Here is a 12,607-nt window from a genome sequence, read left to right as displayed (position 1 = left end):
TTTTGAGATTGCACCCAAGTACTGCATTTCAGACTCTTGTTGACTAGGAGGGCTACTCCACTTATTCTAAGGGATTCTTGCTCACATTAGTAGATATGATGCTCATCTGAATTAAATTTGCATTCCAGTCCATTTTAGTTCATTGATTCCTAAATTGTCAATGTTCACTCTTGCCATCTCCTGTTAGACCACTTCCAATTTACCTTGATTCATGGAACTAACATTCCAGGTTCCTATGCAATAGTTTTTTACAGCATCAGACTTCACTTCCATCACCAGTCACATCCACAACTGGGCGCTGTTTTCACTTTGTTTGGCTCTGTCTCTTCATTCTTTCTGGAGTTATTTCTCCACTCCTCTCCTGTAACATATTGGGCACCTACCAACCTGAGGAATTCATCTTTCAGTGTCCTATCTTTTTGCCTTTTCATATTGTTCATGGGGGTCTCAAGGCAAGAATGTTGAAGTGGTTGCCATTCCTTTTTTCAGAGGACGACATTTTGTCAGAATCCACCACGACCTGTCCATCTTGGGTGGCCCTACACAGCATGGCTCATAGTTTCATTGAGTTAGATAAGACTGTGGTTCATGTGATCAATTTGGTTAGTTTTCTGTGATAGTGGTTTTCGTTCTGTCTGCCCTCTGATGAATAAGGATAAGTGGCTTATGGAAGCTTCCTGATGGGAGAGACTGACTGTGGGGAAAATTGGGTCTTTTTTTTTTTTTTTTTTTTTTTGAAAATTGGGTCTTGTTCTGATGGGCAGGGCCATGCTCAGTAAGTCTTTAATCAAATCTCACCCTGTTCATGTAACCTATATGGAAAGTATATCATGCAAAGTACCGGGCTGGATGAAGCACAAGCTGGAATCAAAATTGCCACAAGAAGTATCAATAACCTCAGACATGCAGATGACACCACCCTTAAGGCAAAAAGCGAAGAGGAACTAAAGAGCCTCTTGATGAAAAAGGAGAGTGAAAAAGTTGGCTTAAAACTCAACATTCAAAAAACTATAAGATAATAGCATCCGGTCCCATCACTTCATGGAAAATAGATGGGGAAACAATGGAAACAGTGGCTGACTTTATTTTCTTGGGCTCCAAAATCACTGCAGATGATGACTGCAGCCATGAAATTAAGATGCTTGCTCCTTGGAAGAAAGCTATGACCAACCTAGACAGCATATTAAAAAGCAGAGACATAACTTTGCCAACAAAAGTCCATCTAATCAAAGTTATGGTTTTTCCAGTAGTCATGTATGGATGTGAGAGTTGAACCATAAAGAAAGCTGAGTGCTGAAGAATTGATGCTTTTGAACTGTGGTGTTAGAGAAGACTCTTGAGAGTCCCTTGGACTGCAAGATCAAACCAGTCCATCCTAAAGGAAATTGGTCCTGAATACTCATTGGAAAGATTGATGCTGAAGCTGATGTTCCAATATTCTGGCCACCTGATGCGAAGAACTGACTCATTTGAAAAGACCCTGATGCTGGGAAAGATTGAAGGTGGGAGGAGAAGGGGATGACAGAGGATGAGATGGTTGGATGGCATCACCAACTCAAATGAACATGAGTTGAGCAAGCTCTGGAACTTGGTGATGGACAGGGAAGCCTGGCGTGCTGCAGCCCATGGGGTTGCAGAGAGCAGACATGACTGAGCGACTGCACTGAACTGCACTGCAAGTTAAAAGCAGACTGGCTTATGTGAGCAAAACTTTTAAGTGGATCATCATGGATGGCAGACTGGGAGCTGCAGCTCTCTGCCACTGCCCAGCATCACCAGAGAGTAGTATACTGCGAATGGCTAGCCTAGGAAAAGATCAAGATTCAAAATTTGAAGTATGGTTTCTAACAAATGTGTCACTTTCACATCATCATAGAGTCAAAAAATTCTAAATCAAACTACCCTAATTCAAGGTCCTTCTGTACCTGGTATCTGAAGCCAGGGAACTGGATGAGGCCATGAAGGACTTAGTGATAAAGCTGGAACAGATTTTTCAAGTTATTTTCTCAAGTTTCTTAAGTGAGGTCACTGAGTCGTGGGAAACAAATTCAATCCCAGACCACTGATCTTTTGGAATCTAAACTGGAATCAGAACTCAGGTATCTGATACCCAGGCTAGAGCACTTTCCCAGATACTTCATTTCTAACTCCCTTTTAAGAGATTACATTCACATGACAATTCTAACTGGCTTTTTATGCCACCGCATATGCATGGCAAGTTTACAGAATTTCTGTGTCCTTCAAGAAGTTACCTTTACCTATTAGCAGAGGTGAAAGAAGTAATTATAGTCCACTATGTCTCCAATACATCACTTATTTAACAAACTGACCTGGCTTCCAAAGCAGAGTTTGATTCTAATTACCCTAGACCTGAATCTCATAACTCTCGTTTTTAGTACCAACTTTGTGTCCACATGTCCATTTATACAACTAAGACTAAAAAGCTACTGGTCAAAGACGAAGTGACAAAATGGAAGAAATAAAACATGTCATCAAAAACCCCAAATGTCTTCCCAGGGACTGGGGAGAGAGTGACAAATTCAAGAATGCTATCTAATCCTCTAGATATTAGATTTCTATGGACTTAGGGGAAAATGTGTGCTTATAATCTTACTCTGAGTCAGAGGAATAGACTTACAGTGCTAAACTTATTATCCATTATTGTGGTTCAAAACAAAAAGATCTTGTAATTAATTTTTAAAAAAAGGCATGTGTGTTTTTAATATCAAAGAATTAATCAAACAGATCATACAAAAAACTAGGGAAATGTAATACCAAATGACATTACACTTATGCTTTATACTCTTTTTTAAGACAAACCTTCCAAATATGACAGTGTTAAGTTAGTTAAAAAAGGAGGTATTCCTATTGGGTTGCATTCCTCAGTCAATTTTTCAAAGTCCATTTTTATATCTAATCATTCTATTCTACTGGTTAAAAAAAAATACTTCTGAAAATCAAAAACTAAAAAGTAAAAATTTCCAATTTTTAAGTTTGCTAATAAAAATTTTCAGAAATATTTCATAAATACCTATTAATTTCACATGTATGAATCTTAATCATTACCTCCATTAAATATTTGTGCTGGAATAAAAATGACAATACTGACTCAACGTGGTTACCTTATGCAGCCCTTATAAGCTAAAATGTGCAAACTTAACAGACAATTTGAGTTCTTCCATTTTATTTTTAAGATGGCTCCATTTCTTAGGACAAAACAATATAAATACAAGATGCAGTTCTTGGGACTGACTGAGACCACATTCATCTGCCCTCTTAAGCACAAGCTCAGCTCCCAGAGATAAATCACAAATCCAAGAAGTTAGGAAAAAGTGTAGACTAGGAATTCTAATCAAACAAGAAAAATCAATTACTGACACTGGGATTCTAATCATCGCATCAGTATTAATACAAACTCAATCCTTTCTAGTCAGGTAACCAGTCATTCCATTCCTAATCAAGTGGTTTTACAAACTGAAAAAGTAAAAGAATCACATGAAGGTGTAAACCAATATTCTTCCTTTAAAGACACTGCAATATAGAAATTTTTTTTTATAAGCTTTTCTTCCTGAGTTCTGCAGGCGTCATGGTACCTCAGAGCCCCAATAATCAAGTAGTTCATGACAAAAGATAAAAGTAAAAAAGTAGACACAGAGATCTGTGAAAACTTCGCCCATTTTGCTGTAAGTATCCATTGATCGATTTATCACTTCAGCAGGAATTCCAGATAATAGAAGTGCAGCTGTTAGTACTGTTGTCTTTATCTTCTTTTCACTCTGCATAGAGAAAGACTTAAATAAATATTATAGCTTTCAGAAGACTACTTAAGCTCTATAAAAAACATCAGTGCTGTTATTTTTGCCTAATTGATTTCAAAACTGTTAATCAAGTTTTAAGACATCAATCAACAATATATTAACAAACATTCACTGAGCATATAATATGTAAAGGAACAAACTGCTCGGCAATAAGGAAAAGACACTATTCTTACTATCAAAAGTTAAAAAAAAAAAAGTCCTATCTTGGCGGTTAGGATATAAATAATAATTTAAGATACACACAAAAGTTTAAGACAAAAACAGGAAAGCATTCCCAGACAGGACATAAATACTTGCTAAATGAATGACATGGATAATGTGTGCTATAGTGGCTCAAAGGAGACAGAAATTACTCCAGTATTTTATGTTCAAATAAAGCATAGAGAAGGATTTCAGGAGGAAGCAGAATTAAAAAGCAGGCCTTCAAATTAAAGAAGACAAAAACAAAACAAAACAAACAAACAGGCATTTGAGAATGAGCAAGATTTAGATGAGCAGAAGTGAGTGGATAAATCCTATTGTAAGGTTAAGTCTCATAACAACAAAAGTCAGAAAAGTGATAGATGTTCTGGAGGACAGTCAATAATTTGTAACAGAGTCAAAGGAACATTCTGTAGAGTCAACCCTAACTGCCATGCAAAGAATTTATGTTTGATTTTGTATGTAATAGGATGTGTGTGTGTGCGCGTGCACAAGCTTAGTCATATCTAACTCTGTGACCCTATGGACTGTAGCCCACCAGGGTCCTCTGTCTATGGGACTTTCCAGGCAAGAATACTGGAGTGGGATACCATTTCCTTCTCCAGGGATCTTTCCAAACCAGGGATTGAACCCGCATCTCCTGTGTCTCCTACATTGCAGGCAGATTCTTTATCACTTGAGTCATCAGGAAAGCCCCATGCAGTAAGATACAAACATTTATTCATTAAACATTTATTTCCTAGTATAATTTTCTAGTCTCATTCCTTAAGAGATTCAAGGCTGAATTTTCATTTAATTTAATGATTTGGTATCACCAAATCCAATCACACAGTTCAAAAAAATTTTTAATATAAAAAGCTATAGTTATCCACGGGAAATCAAAACTTATGTCCACAAAAAACTCATTCAGAAAAGTTCTTAGTGGCTTTAGTCATGCCCATCAATGGAAAATTAGATAAATAAGTGGATATATTCAGTCAATGGAATATTACTCAGAAAAAAAAAAGACAATGATTCTACTGATGTACTCAACAATATGGATAAATCTCAAAAATACAATGTAGAATGAAAGAAACCTTGCATGAAGAAGTATGTACTGGAACAATCCCATTTATATTAAGTGCTAAAACAGCTAAAATTAATCTATGGTAGGAAAAAGAAAATCAGACATTCATGGTGCAGGGGCTGGAACTGCCTGGAAAAGAGCATGATGGAACTTCCTGACAGTAATGTTCTAAATCTTGAAAAGGATTTGGGTTTCACAGGTTGTCAAAATTCATTAAAGGTGTAATAAAGACTTAAGCATTTCAATGTATGAAAATTATTCTCAAAATAAAGAAAAAGAACCATAAAGAAACACTGAATTTTGTTGATATGTAAGCTGAAATGTGTAGCGGAAAAATATGCTGATGTCTTCATGTACAACATACTTTATAGTGCACCAAAAATAGAAAGATGCATTTTTAAAAAGTGATGCATTGAAGATGTATAGAAAACTGAGTAAATATATGATAAATATAATGAAATTTTCATTACAGAATCTAAGTGGTAACTAAACGGGTGTTAACGGCATAATTCTTTCGATTTTTCTGTTGAAACCTGTTACAGCAAAATGTTTTGTTAAAAGAAAATTGTACAGTAATTTTCCTTTTCACTTGCCCATTTACCTAGTAACCGATACATACCCCATCATAAATAACCACTGTTAATAATTCATGTTCAGAGTTTTTTTACACATATACAAGCAAAATCAAACACATGTAATTTTCCTCCTTTTTACAAAAAAAAGGAGTATGTTATAGACGCTAGTCTGTATTTTTATCTTAGTATTTCTTGACAAGCTACCATTATCAGCACATGGAGACCTTTATCATTCTGAATGGATACACCATAATTTTTTTAAACTAGTCACTTATTAGTAGACATTTAGGTTGCTTCCAAATTTGTGCTACTGGAAAACTAAAATCAATGTTTCAAGGACAAACATTTAAATAAATGTTTTAATTAAAATTACATTCTTGGAGAGGATCAATAAATATATATATCATAAAAACATTTCAATTAAAAAATGAAATTACTTATCCTTCTTTACTCTTACTTTGAGTATGTGACTGACTATATGACCCCTCAAAAATATGTTTCAGATCTATTAAACACACAGGAGGTCCATCAGTGCATTGCAAATGACTAAGCAAACAGTCAAGTAGCCATTTTTTAGCAAAAATCTCACACAAAACACAATTACTCAAATAAGCTTATCTTCTATACTGGCAAGCCAAGTCCCATAGTATATCTATAGTCAAGTAGACCAGGTCAACACTGATACTCCTCATAATTCTGCTCTCTAAGTATGGCCAAGTGTTTTTTGCAAGTTATCAGACCCTTGGCATTAAAGATAAAGTGCACTGTTATTAAGTGCTCACTGAAGATAACTGAAGCCATTTTTAAATTAACTTTTGATATTGGAAAGAAAATGTATTACTAAATTTACTAAGTAATTAAGTTAAACACTTTCTTAGACAAGTACTACTCAAAGTCTGTAATGAGGCTTTTCCCCCAGTCCATCATGGACTAACATTTTTTGTAAAATACAATAAAAATGTTACAGTAGTGTCAAATTGCTATAAAAGTTTCTAATTACTTTGCAAACTGAACTTAGTACAAACAGAAACAAATAGTTTGAAGATCCACAGTGGTGAGCTAAACAAATCTAAATAGCACTGATTTAAACCATAAGTATAAATATTTTTTTAAAAGTTCTTAAAATCATCTAGTCATTAATCAATCTAAATATATCACCCAATTTAGAGAAAAAAATGAATTTACCTTGGGAAAATATTTGTACAGTCCCATGTATGCGAGTTGTAACGTAAGAAAGGGAGCGAATATGGACTGTGGAGACAGAAGATATATCATTACACACTGCCAACACAACCATTCAAATTGCAATACATCAGACTAACAGCAGTGATAAAATTCCAAGGGAAAAAACCATAATAAAAATTTAATTTTAGTGGCTGAAAGCAGTCCTGTTTCTGCAAAAGGGTGACAAATACAGAGATTTGCTTTCCTTAACATAAAGCATATTTCTAAAGTCATATTTTATGAGGGAGGATACTCTTTTGATATTCCCCAAAATGTCTTCTCTCTCAAAAATTGACCTTTTAAGTAATTTAAAGTGTTAGGTGGCCACTGATGTATAATACATCATGCAGAAACATTCTTCTCATCTAGAGGTAATTAACTGACAATTTGAAAGTACATCAAAAAGGCTTAGTACTCAAAAGAGATGCCATACATACCTCAGTCACACTTTCGGGCAAGAAATGAACTCATCTCTGGCCCTCACATAATGAGGTGTTCTTATTATAGATAAAATAGCTTGGTTATCTCACTTCTCACACAATAAAACAGAAAATATCAAAATAATACTTCAGTTACATTTATTTCTAAAATAAAATATCATGAATGGAGTAAAGGAGCAAGCATTACTAAATGGAAGAACAGTAAGAGCAGTGATTAACAGCTGAAAATCTGACAGTAAGAAAAAAGTCCAGAAACCCAAAAAACCTCAAACAAAATGAGGCACAAAAATAGGACATAATTTTAAAAACATGGAAGTGCAGAGGCCTTTAGATAAAAGGAAAAAAAAGCAGCTATACATCTCACTAAATACTGAAAGCTACAATGACAATTTATCATCAGAAAAAAATAAAATCTACTCAACAGAATTCTCTTTAAGAAAAACCTGGCATAAAGAGAGACTTTTAAAAGCTTTTTGGCTTAATAACATTAACCTTAATTATCTGAAAATTTACTTATGTGCCTGATACTTGGTAGGTATTCTTAAAATGTCTACTGAATGGAAACACCTCAAAGAGCAAGACACTGAACTACGAGTTGCGCTTTTCTTTTCTTCACATACTGTAAAACAGTAAAACACATGCTACCTTTCTCTGAACAGCCACTGGCATGTAAGGGTACGTGATGGACTGCTATTATGGTAACAGTACAACATTATAAAATGCTGAATGCCTCTGAACTCTAAAAAAAGTACATCACGTTCAGAACCAAAACTGCATTTTAGTATTTCAAGTTATCTGAAAAGCGGTAATTAATATATAGGATATGTAGGTAATTTACCCTTTGGTTTTGGAATGAAACTGCCGGGGTTTAATCCCAGTTGTCACTTAGTAATGTGACCCTGTACAAATGATTTCACCTGAGTCTTCATTTCCTCATCTACAAAACAGATTCAAATGATACCTGGCTCATAAGGATGAGGTTAAACGAATTAATATATGTAAAGCACTTAGAATGGTACTCAGCATATAAAAAGATTTTGGCATTATTATCAGGCTCTGTATTTAACTGGAACACTTCATTCTATACCTAGGGCAAACAGCAGTTTATAACACATCTCCAAACAGTCACATGGACCACAAATATTACATTAATATTAGAAATGAATCTTATAGATTAAAAGCACTCATTACTATAACCAATTTTCATTTTCCACTGTTTCTTACCAAATATTTGCAAACAAAGGCTCTAACTCCAAAGGCAAGAAGAGCACAGCCCACCAATCTAAATATTCGAAAAGAGTCAAATTCCTCTGTTGTATTTCCATCTTCTTGACTAGGCTTTTCACTAATCAGCTGTTTCCTTAGCTTCATTGCTTCTTCAAATCTGGAGAGGTACTGTTCCAGGCCATGGCGAGAACCCCTCTGGACAGGGTCGGCTGTCAGGTCCCCTCTGTTCCGCTGCCGGAGTTCAAGGCTTATATCATTACTGCACTCAGAAGGTTTAATGAAAGAGTCCAGTGGGTCTCCCAGCTGAGTCCCCTTTACCTCGGCCATTCCACTCTGGTCAGTCGTTCCTGCACTGACTGAATCACCCAGCACTACTCGCTTTGAAACCGAAGGAATGGTGAGGGAGTTCAGTTTATCACTGTCCTGCTGTTTTGATTTTGTTTGACTTTCTTCTTCTGAGAAAAGAAATTTAGAAGCCTTAAGTATTACATACTGGCCAACATCTTTCTTATTAATGTTTAAAAATATGCCACTAGAGCTAAAATTTGGCAGCCTCTGAATTAATACTGATCCTTCATAAAGAAACAAATTCTTTCCTCTACACACACAAAATGTCAAAAAGAGTATTCTTTCAGAGGATATAACCCAAACTTTGGGGACAGAAGATAAAGCTAATAGACAAGTTGGGAAAGAGTTAGGAACGGAGATTTTCTAAAACCACTATTTTTAATGTTCCATTTCTGAATCCAGAGTCCGATCAGCATAGGGTGTGGCATATCCTAATGCTACCGGTTTGCGTAACCCTTCTACTGTAATCTAGGAGACATTAGAAGGTACTTCAGCAGTTTTAGGATGCTGTTCTGGTTTAAAACAAAAGAGAGGGCGGGGGAACATTTAATGACAGAAAAAATAAAAATCTCACAGCAAAAAAACAAAGAAAATGCTTTAGGAAAGAATACTCTGCTATTAACCATTAAAGGAGAAAATGAGTCTCCTAACAATTGTTCTGGAATTTGAAATACGGCTCTTAGCTCTCTTAGCAGTTTTCAGTGGCAAATTTGTGAGCTGTCTGAAAATTCAGAGTTATATATCTAAAGCCCCACAGAGCAAAAGTCACAAGGATCTAAGGAACTTGCAGCCAGTGACTGAAGGCCAAATATTAGAGGCAACACGAAATGGAAAGTTAAGAGTACAGTAAGTACTCACAGGAAAATAAAATTTTTTAAGAAACCCATCGTACATTCATTGGGGGAGAAATGAGGAACTCCTTTCAGTGTTGAAGGCAGTTTCTGACATCATTCATATCAATCTCTGCACATTACGAGATAAGGCCTCAGATGGGCATGTTTCCCTTGTTGGGTCTCTAAAGAATGGTCGCTTCCATTTTTTTTTCACCTGCAGATGACAGTGTTGAGGGCACCGCACACAGACACCAGGATATGGGTCCGTGATTCACTTCGGACGAACTACAGGGGCAGCTCAGTAAAGACAAGCTCATAGGGGCCGACAGGGCAAAAGGAAGGCAGACTCTAGGGAAGGCACTAGAAGGAAAAGCATTTACAAGGGAAAGAAAGGCAGGCAGTCTTCCTGTCGGGCACTGTGGGTAGAGCAGTCTGGGAATAAAATGTGCGCCCTTCAAGAGAGGCGAGGGGGTGACGGGGGGGGGGGGGGGGGGGGGCGCCTCAGGGTTAGTGAGTAGAGGGTACCACGACAGTGGGTCTCAGGATCGAGAGCATTGCCGTTTGCGGCGGAAAACTGAGGAGAGAGACGAGAAACTTCCTGCGGTGAAGAAGTGAGAACCTGGGAACTCATCAAAGGGGCGGGGCTCGAGGAGAGGTCAGAGAGCAGGGCTTGGCAGAAAAGTCAAGGGGTGGAGGAGGGAAAGGGAGAATGATCCCCAAGACTCAAAAGGCATGGGCAGGAGACTATGGGGAACGAAGGTTCTCACCCGCGCCGCTCCCGGGCCTGTGAAAGCCCATGATTCGGTTGATGCGCTGTTCCGAGTTCATGAGCAGTTTTCTCCGCCGCAGCTCCGCCCGACGCTGGGAAGCCGAAAGGCCTGAGCCAGCCGGGGCCCCCGGCCGGTCCCCGCTGTCGGTAGCGACGGTGACCGGCTCCATCTTCCCCTCCACTGTCCAGGAGTGGTGATGATGACGTGAGCGGCAGCCGCGGCGCCCAAGACTTCACACTGGGCAGCAGGCCGCGCGTGCCCCTACCTCTGTGGACCCGCCCCCCAGAGCGCAGGGCCGCATATGCAGCGTAAACACGCGCGCCGCCTGTCGGGACCAAGCGCGAGCCTTGAGCCGCCATCTTGAGTGAGGGCAGCCATGGCCGCTCTAATTCCTCCCACCTGGGCTGGTCCTCAATGCTCCTCCCCCACCACCGGGCCGCGTTGCCGTTCACTCGGAGGTAAAGAAACCCGGCATCCAGAGTGACCCACTGGAAACATGTGAGCGAGGAATAGACTCCTCCTACCTGATGCCAGGAAGCAAAATGGAGCCTGCACTGTCAGGCACTGGTTTCCAGTGACCTTCTTCGGGCTCGCTTAGAGGCGTCGGGAATACGTAACTTTGAGAGCGACGCTTTGTGGAGCGTTGCGGCTGGGATTTGTTCTTGGTGCTGATTCCTCATCTTCAGCAGTGCTTCTACCAAATGCATGCCTGTTTGATGAAGACCTTCCCAGTGAAGCCTTTCCTGTTCACTCTATGTTGTCGCCTCAACAGTCTTTGTTCTCCTTATCTGCCCTTTGTCTTTAACAGTTGTAACTGACTCTCAAGCTGAATGTACTTTTATTATCTGCTTCCCACTTCGTAAAACATAAACTCCATGAAGACAATCACTGTGTTCTTGTCTAGGGCGGCAGTTCTTAGAACAGTGTGGGCCCTCAACAGTGGTGCCTTATCCATTAGGCCATGTTGACAGCATACAATAGGGGCCCAAGAAGATATTTTAATTTCAATTTTTTATTGAAGCAAAGTTGATTTATAGGATTGTGTTAGTTTCCAGTGTACAGCGAAGTGATTGGTATATACATGTGAAAGTGTTAGTCCTTCAGTCCTTTCCAACTCTGCAAGCCCATGGACTGTGTAGCCTGCCAGGCATCTCTGTCCATGCTATTTTTCAGGCAAGAATGCTAGAGTAGGTACCATGTCCTTCTTCAGGGGATCCTCCCTACCCAGGGATTGAACCTGGGTCTCCCGCATTGCGGGCGGATTCTTTACCATCTGAGCCACCATATGTATGTATATATGATGGGCTTCCCAGGTGGTGCGGGCGGTAAAGAATCTGCATTCCAATACAGGAGACAAGCAGGTTTGCTCCCTGGGTGGGGAAGATCCTCTGGAGTAGGAAATGGCAACCCTCTCCAGTTGCCTGGAAAAATTTTATGGACAGAGGAGCTTGGCAGGGTACAGTCCGTGGAGTCACAAAGAGTCAGACACAACTGAAGCAATTGAGCAGGGCAAGGCAAAAGGGCTCTGGCACATCTCAAGAAAAATTTCCCCCGGTATCAGACCTTTACAAGTGCAAGTCCATCTCCATTTTTAAAATTTTTGTGTATGTTATTTTTTGCTTTCTTTTCCTTTAAAAATCTTTAATTTTTCTGCCATTAAAAAAAATTTTAACCACTCTATCCCATGGCTAGCATTGAGAGCACTAGATTAAGTTTACCTGAATAGTTGCACAAATTTTTCTTTTAGAGGAAGTGTCAAAACTTGGCATTTTCAATGAGTTCGATAAAGATAGAAAACTATTTAGGCTTATTTGGTATGTACACACGTATACATGTATACTTCCCTATATTCTTTTTAAAATTCTTCTTTTCCATTATAGTTTGTTATAAGATACCAAACAGTTCCCTGTGCTATACAATAAATCTTGGCTGTTTATTAACTTTATATATGAAAGTGTGCATCTATTAACTCCATTACTTCCAATTTACCCCTCCCCTGCCTTTTCCTTTTTGGTAACCGTAAGTTTGTTTGTTTTCTAAATAAGTTCGTTTAGTTTGAATTTGTTTTAAATGAGAAGGAAAATGTAGTGATCATTTATATATAA

The 12,607-nt window shown here is 38.4% G+C and overlaps 1 protein-coding gene across 1 annotated transcript; it reads right to left on the bottom strand.

The window, feature by feature from the left end:
- Positions 1–3,167: 3,167 nt before the first annotated feature.
- CAMLG (calcium modulating ligand) lies at positions 3,168–10,792 on the bottom strand. The gene is made up of 4 exons (XM_065918575.1): positions 10,500–10,792; positions 8,549–9,006; positions 6,846–6,911; positions 3,168–3,776 (listed from the first exon to the last, which is right to left on the bottom strand). Exons 1-4 carry the CDS (start codon positions 10,669–10,671, stop codon positions 3,585–3,587), a joined length of 888 nt encoding a protein of 295 aa, XP_065774647.1. The 5' UTR covers positions 10,672–10,792; the 3' UTR covers positions 3,168–3,584.
- Positions 10,793–12,607: the final 1,815 nt, after the last annotated feature.

This window comes from Muntiacus reevesi, chromosome 1 (assembly GCF_963930625.1).
Source record: "Muntiacus reevesi chromosome 1, mMunRee1.1, whole genome shotgun sequence".
NCBI classification, from domain to species: Eukaryota; Metazoa; Chordata; class Mammalia; order Artiodactyla; family Cervidae; genus Muntiacus; species Muntiacus reevesi.
This window is presented reverse-complemented; position numbering and strand designations above follow the sequence as displayed.

Coding starts and splice junctions, on each gene's coding strand:
- CAMLG (XM_065918575.1), bottom strand. CDS start 10,671: ATGGAGCCGGTCACCGTCGCTACCGACAGCGGGGACCGGCCGGGGGCC. Junction 9,007..10,499: donor CAGGCCCGGGAGCGGCGCGG/GTGAGAACCTTC, acceptor TTCTTTTCTCAG/AAGAAGAAAGTCAAACAAAA. Junction 3,777..6,845: donor TGTACAAATATTTTCCCAAG/GTAAATTCATTT, acceptor TTCTCTATGCAG/AGTGAAAAGAAGATAAAGAC.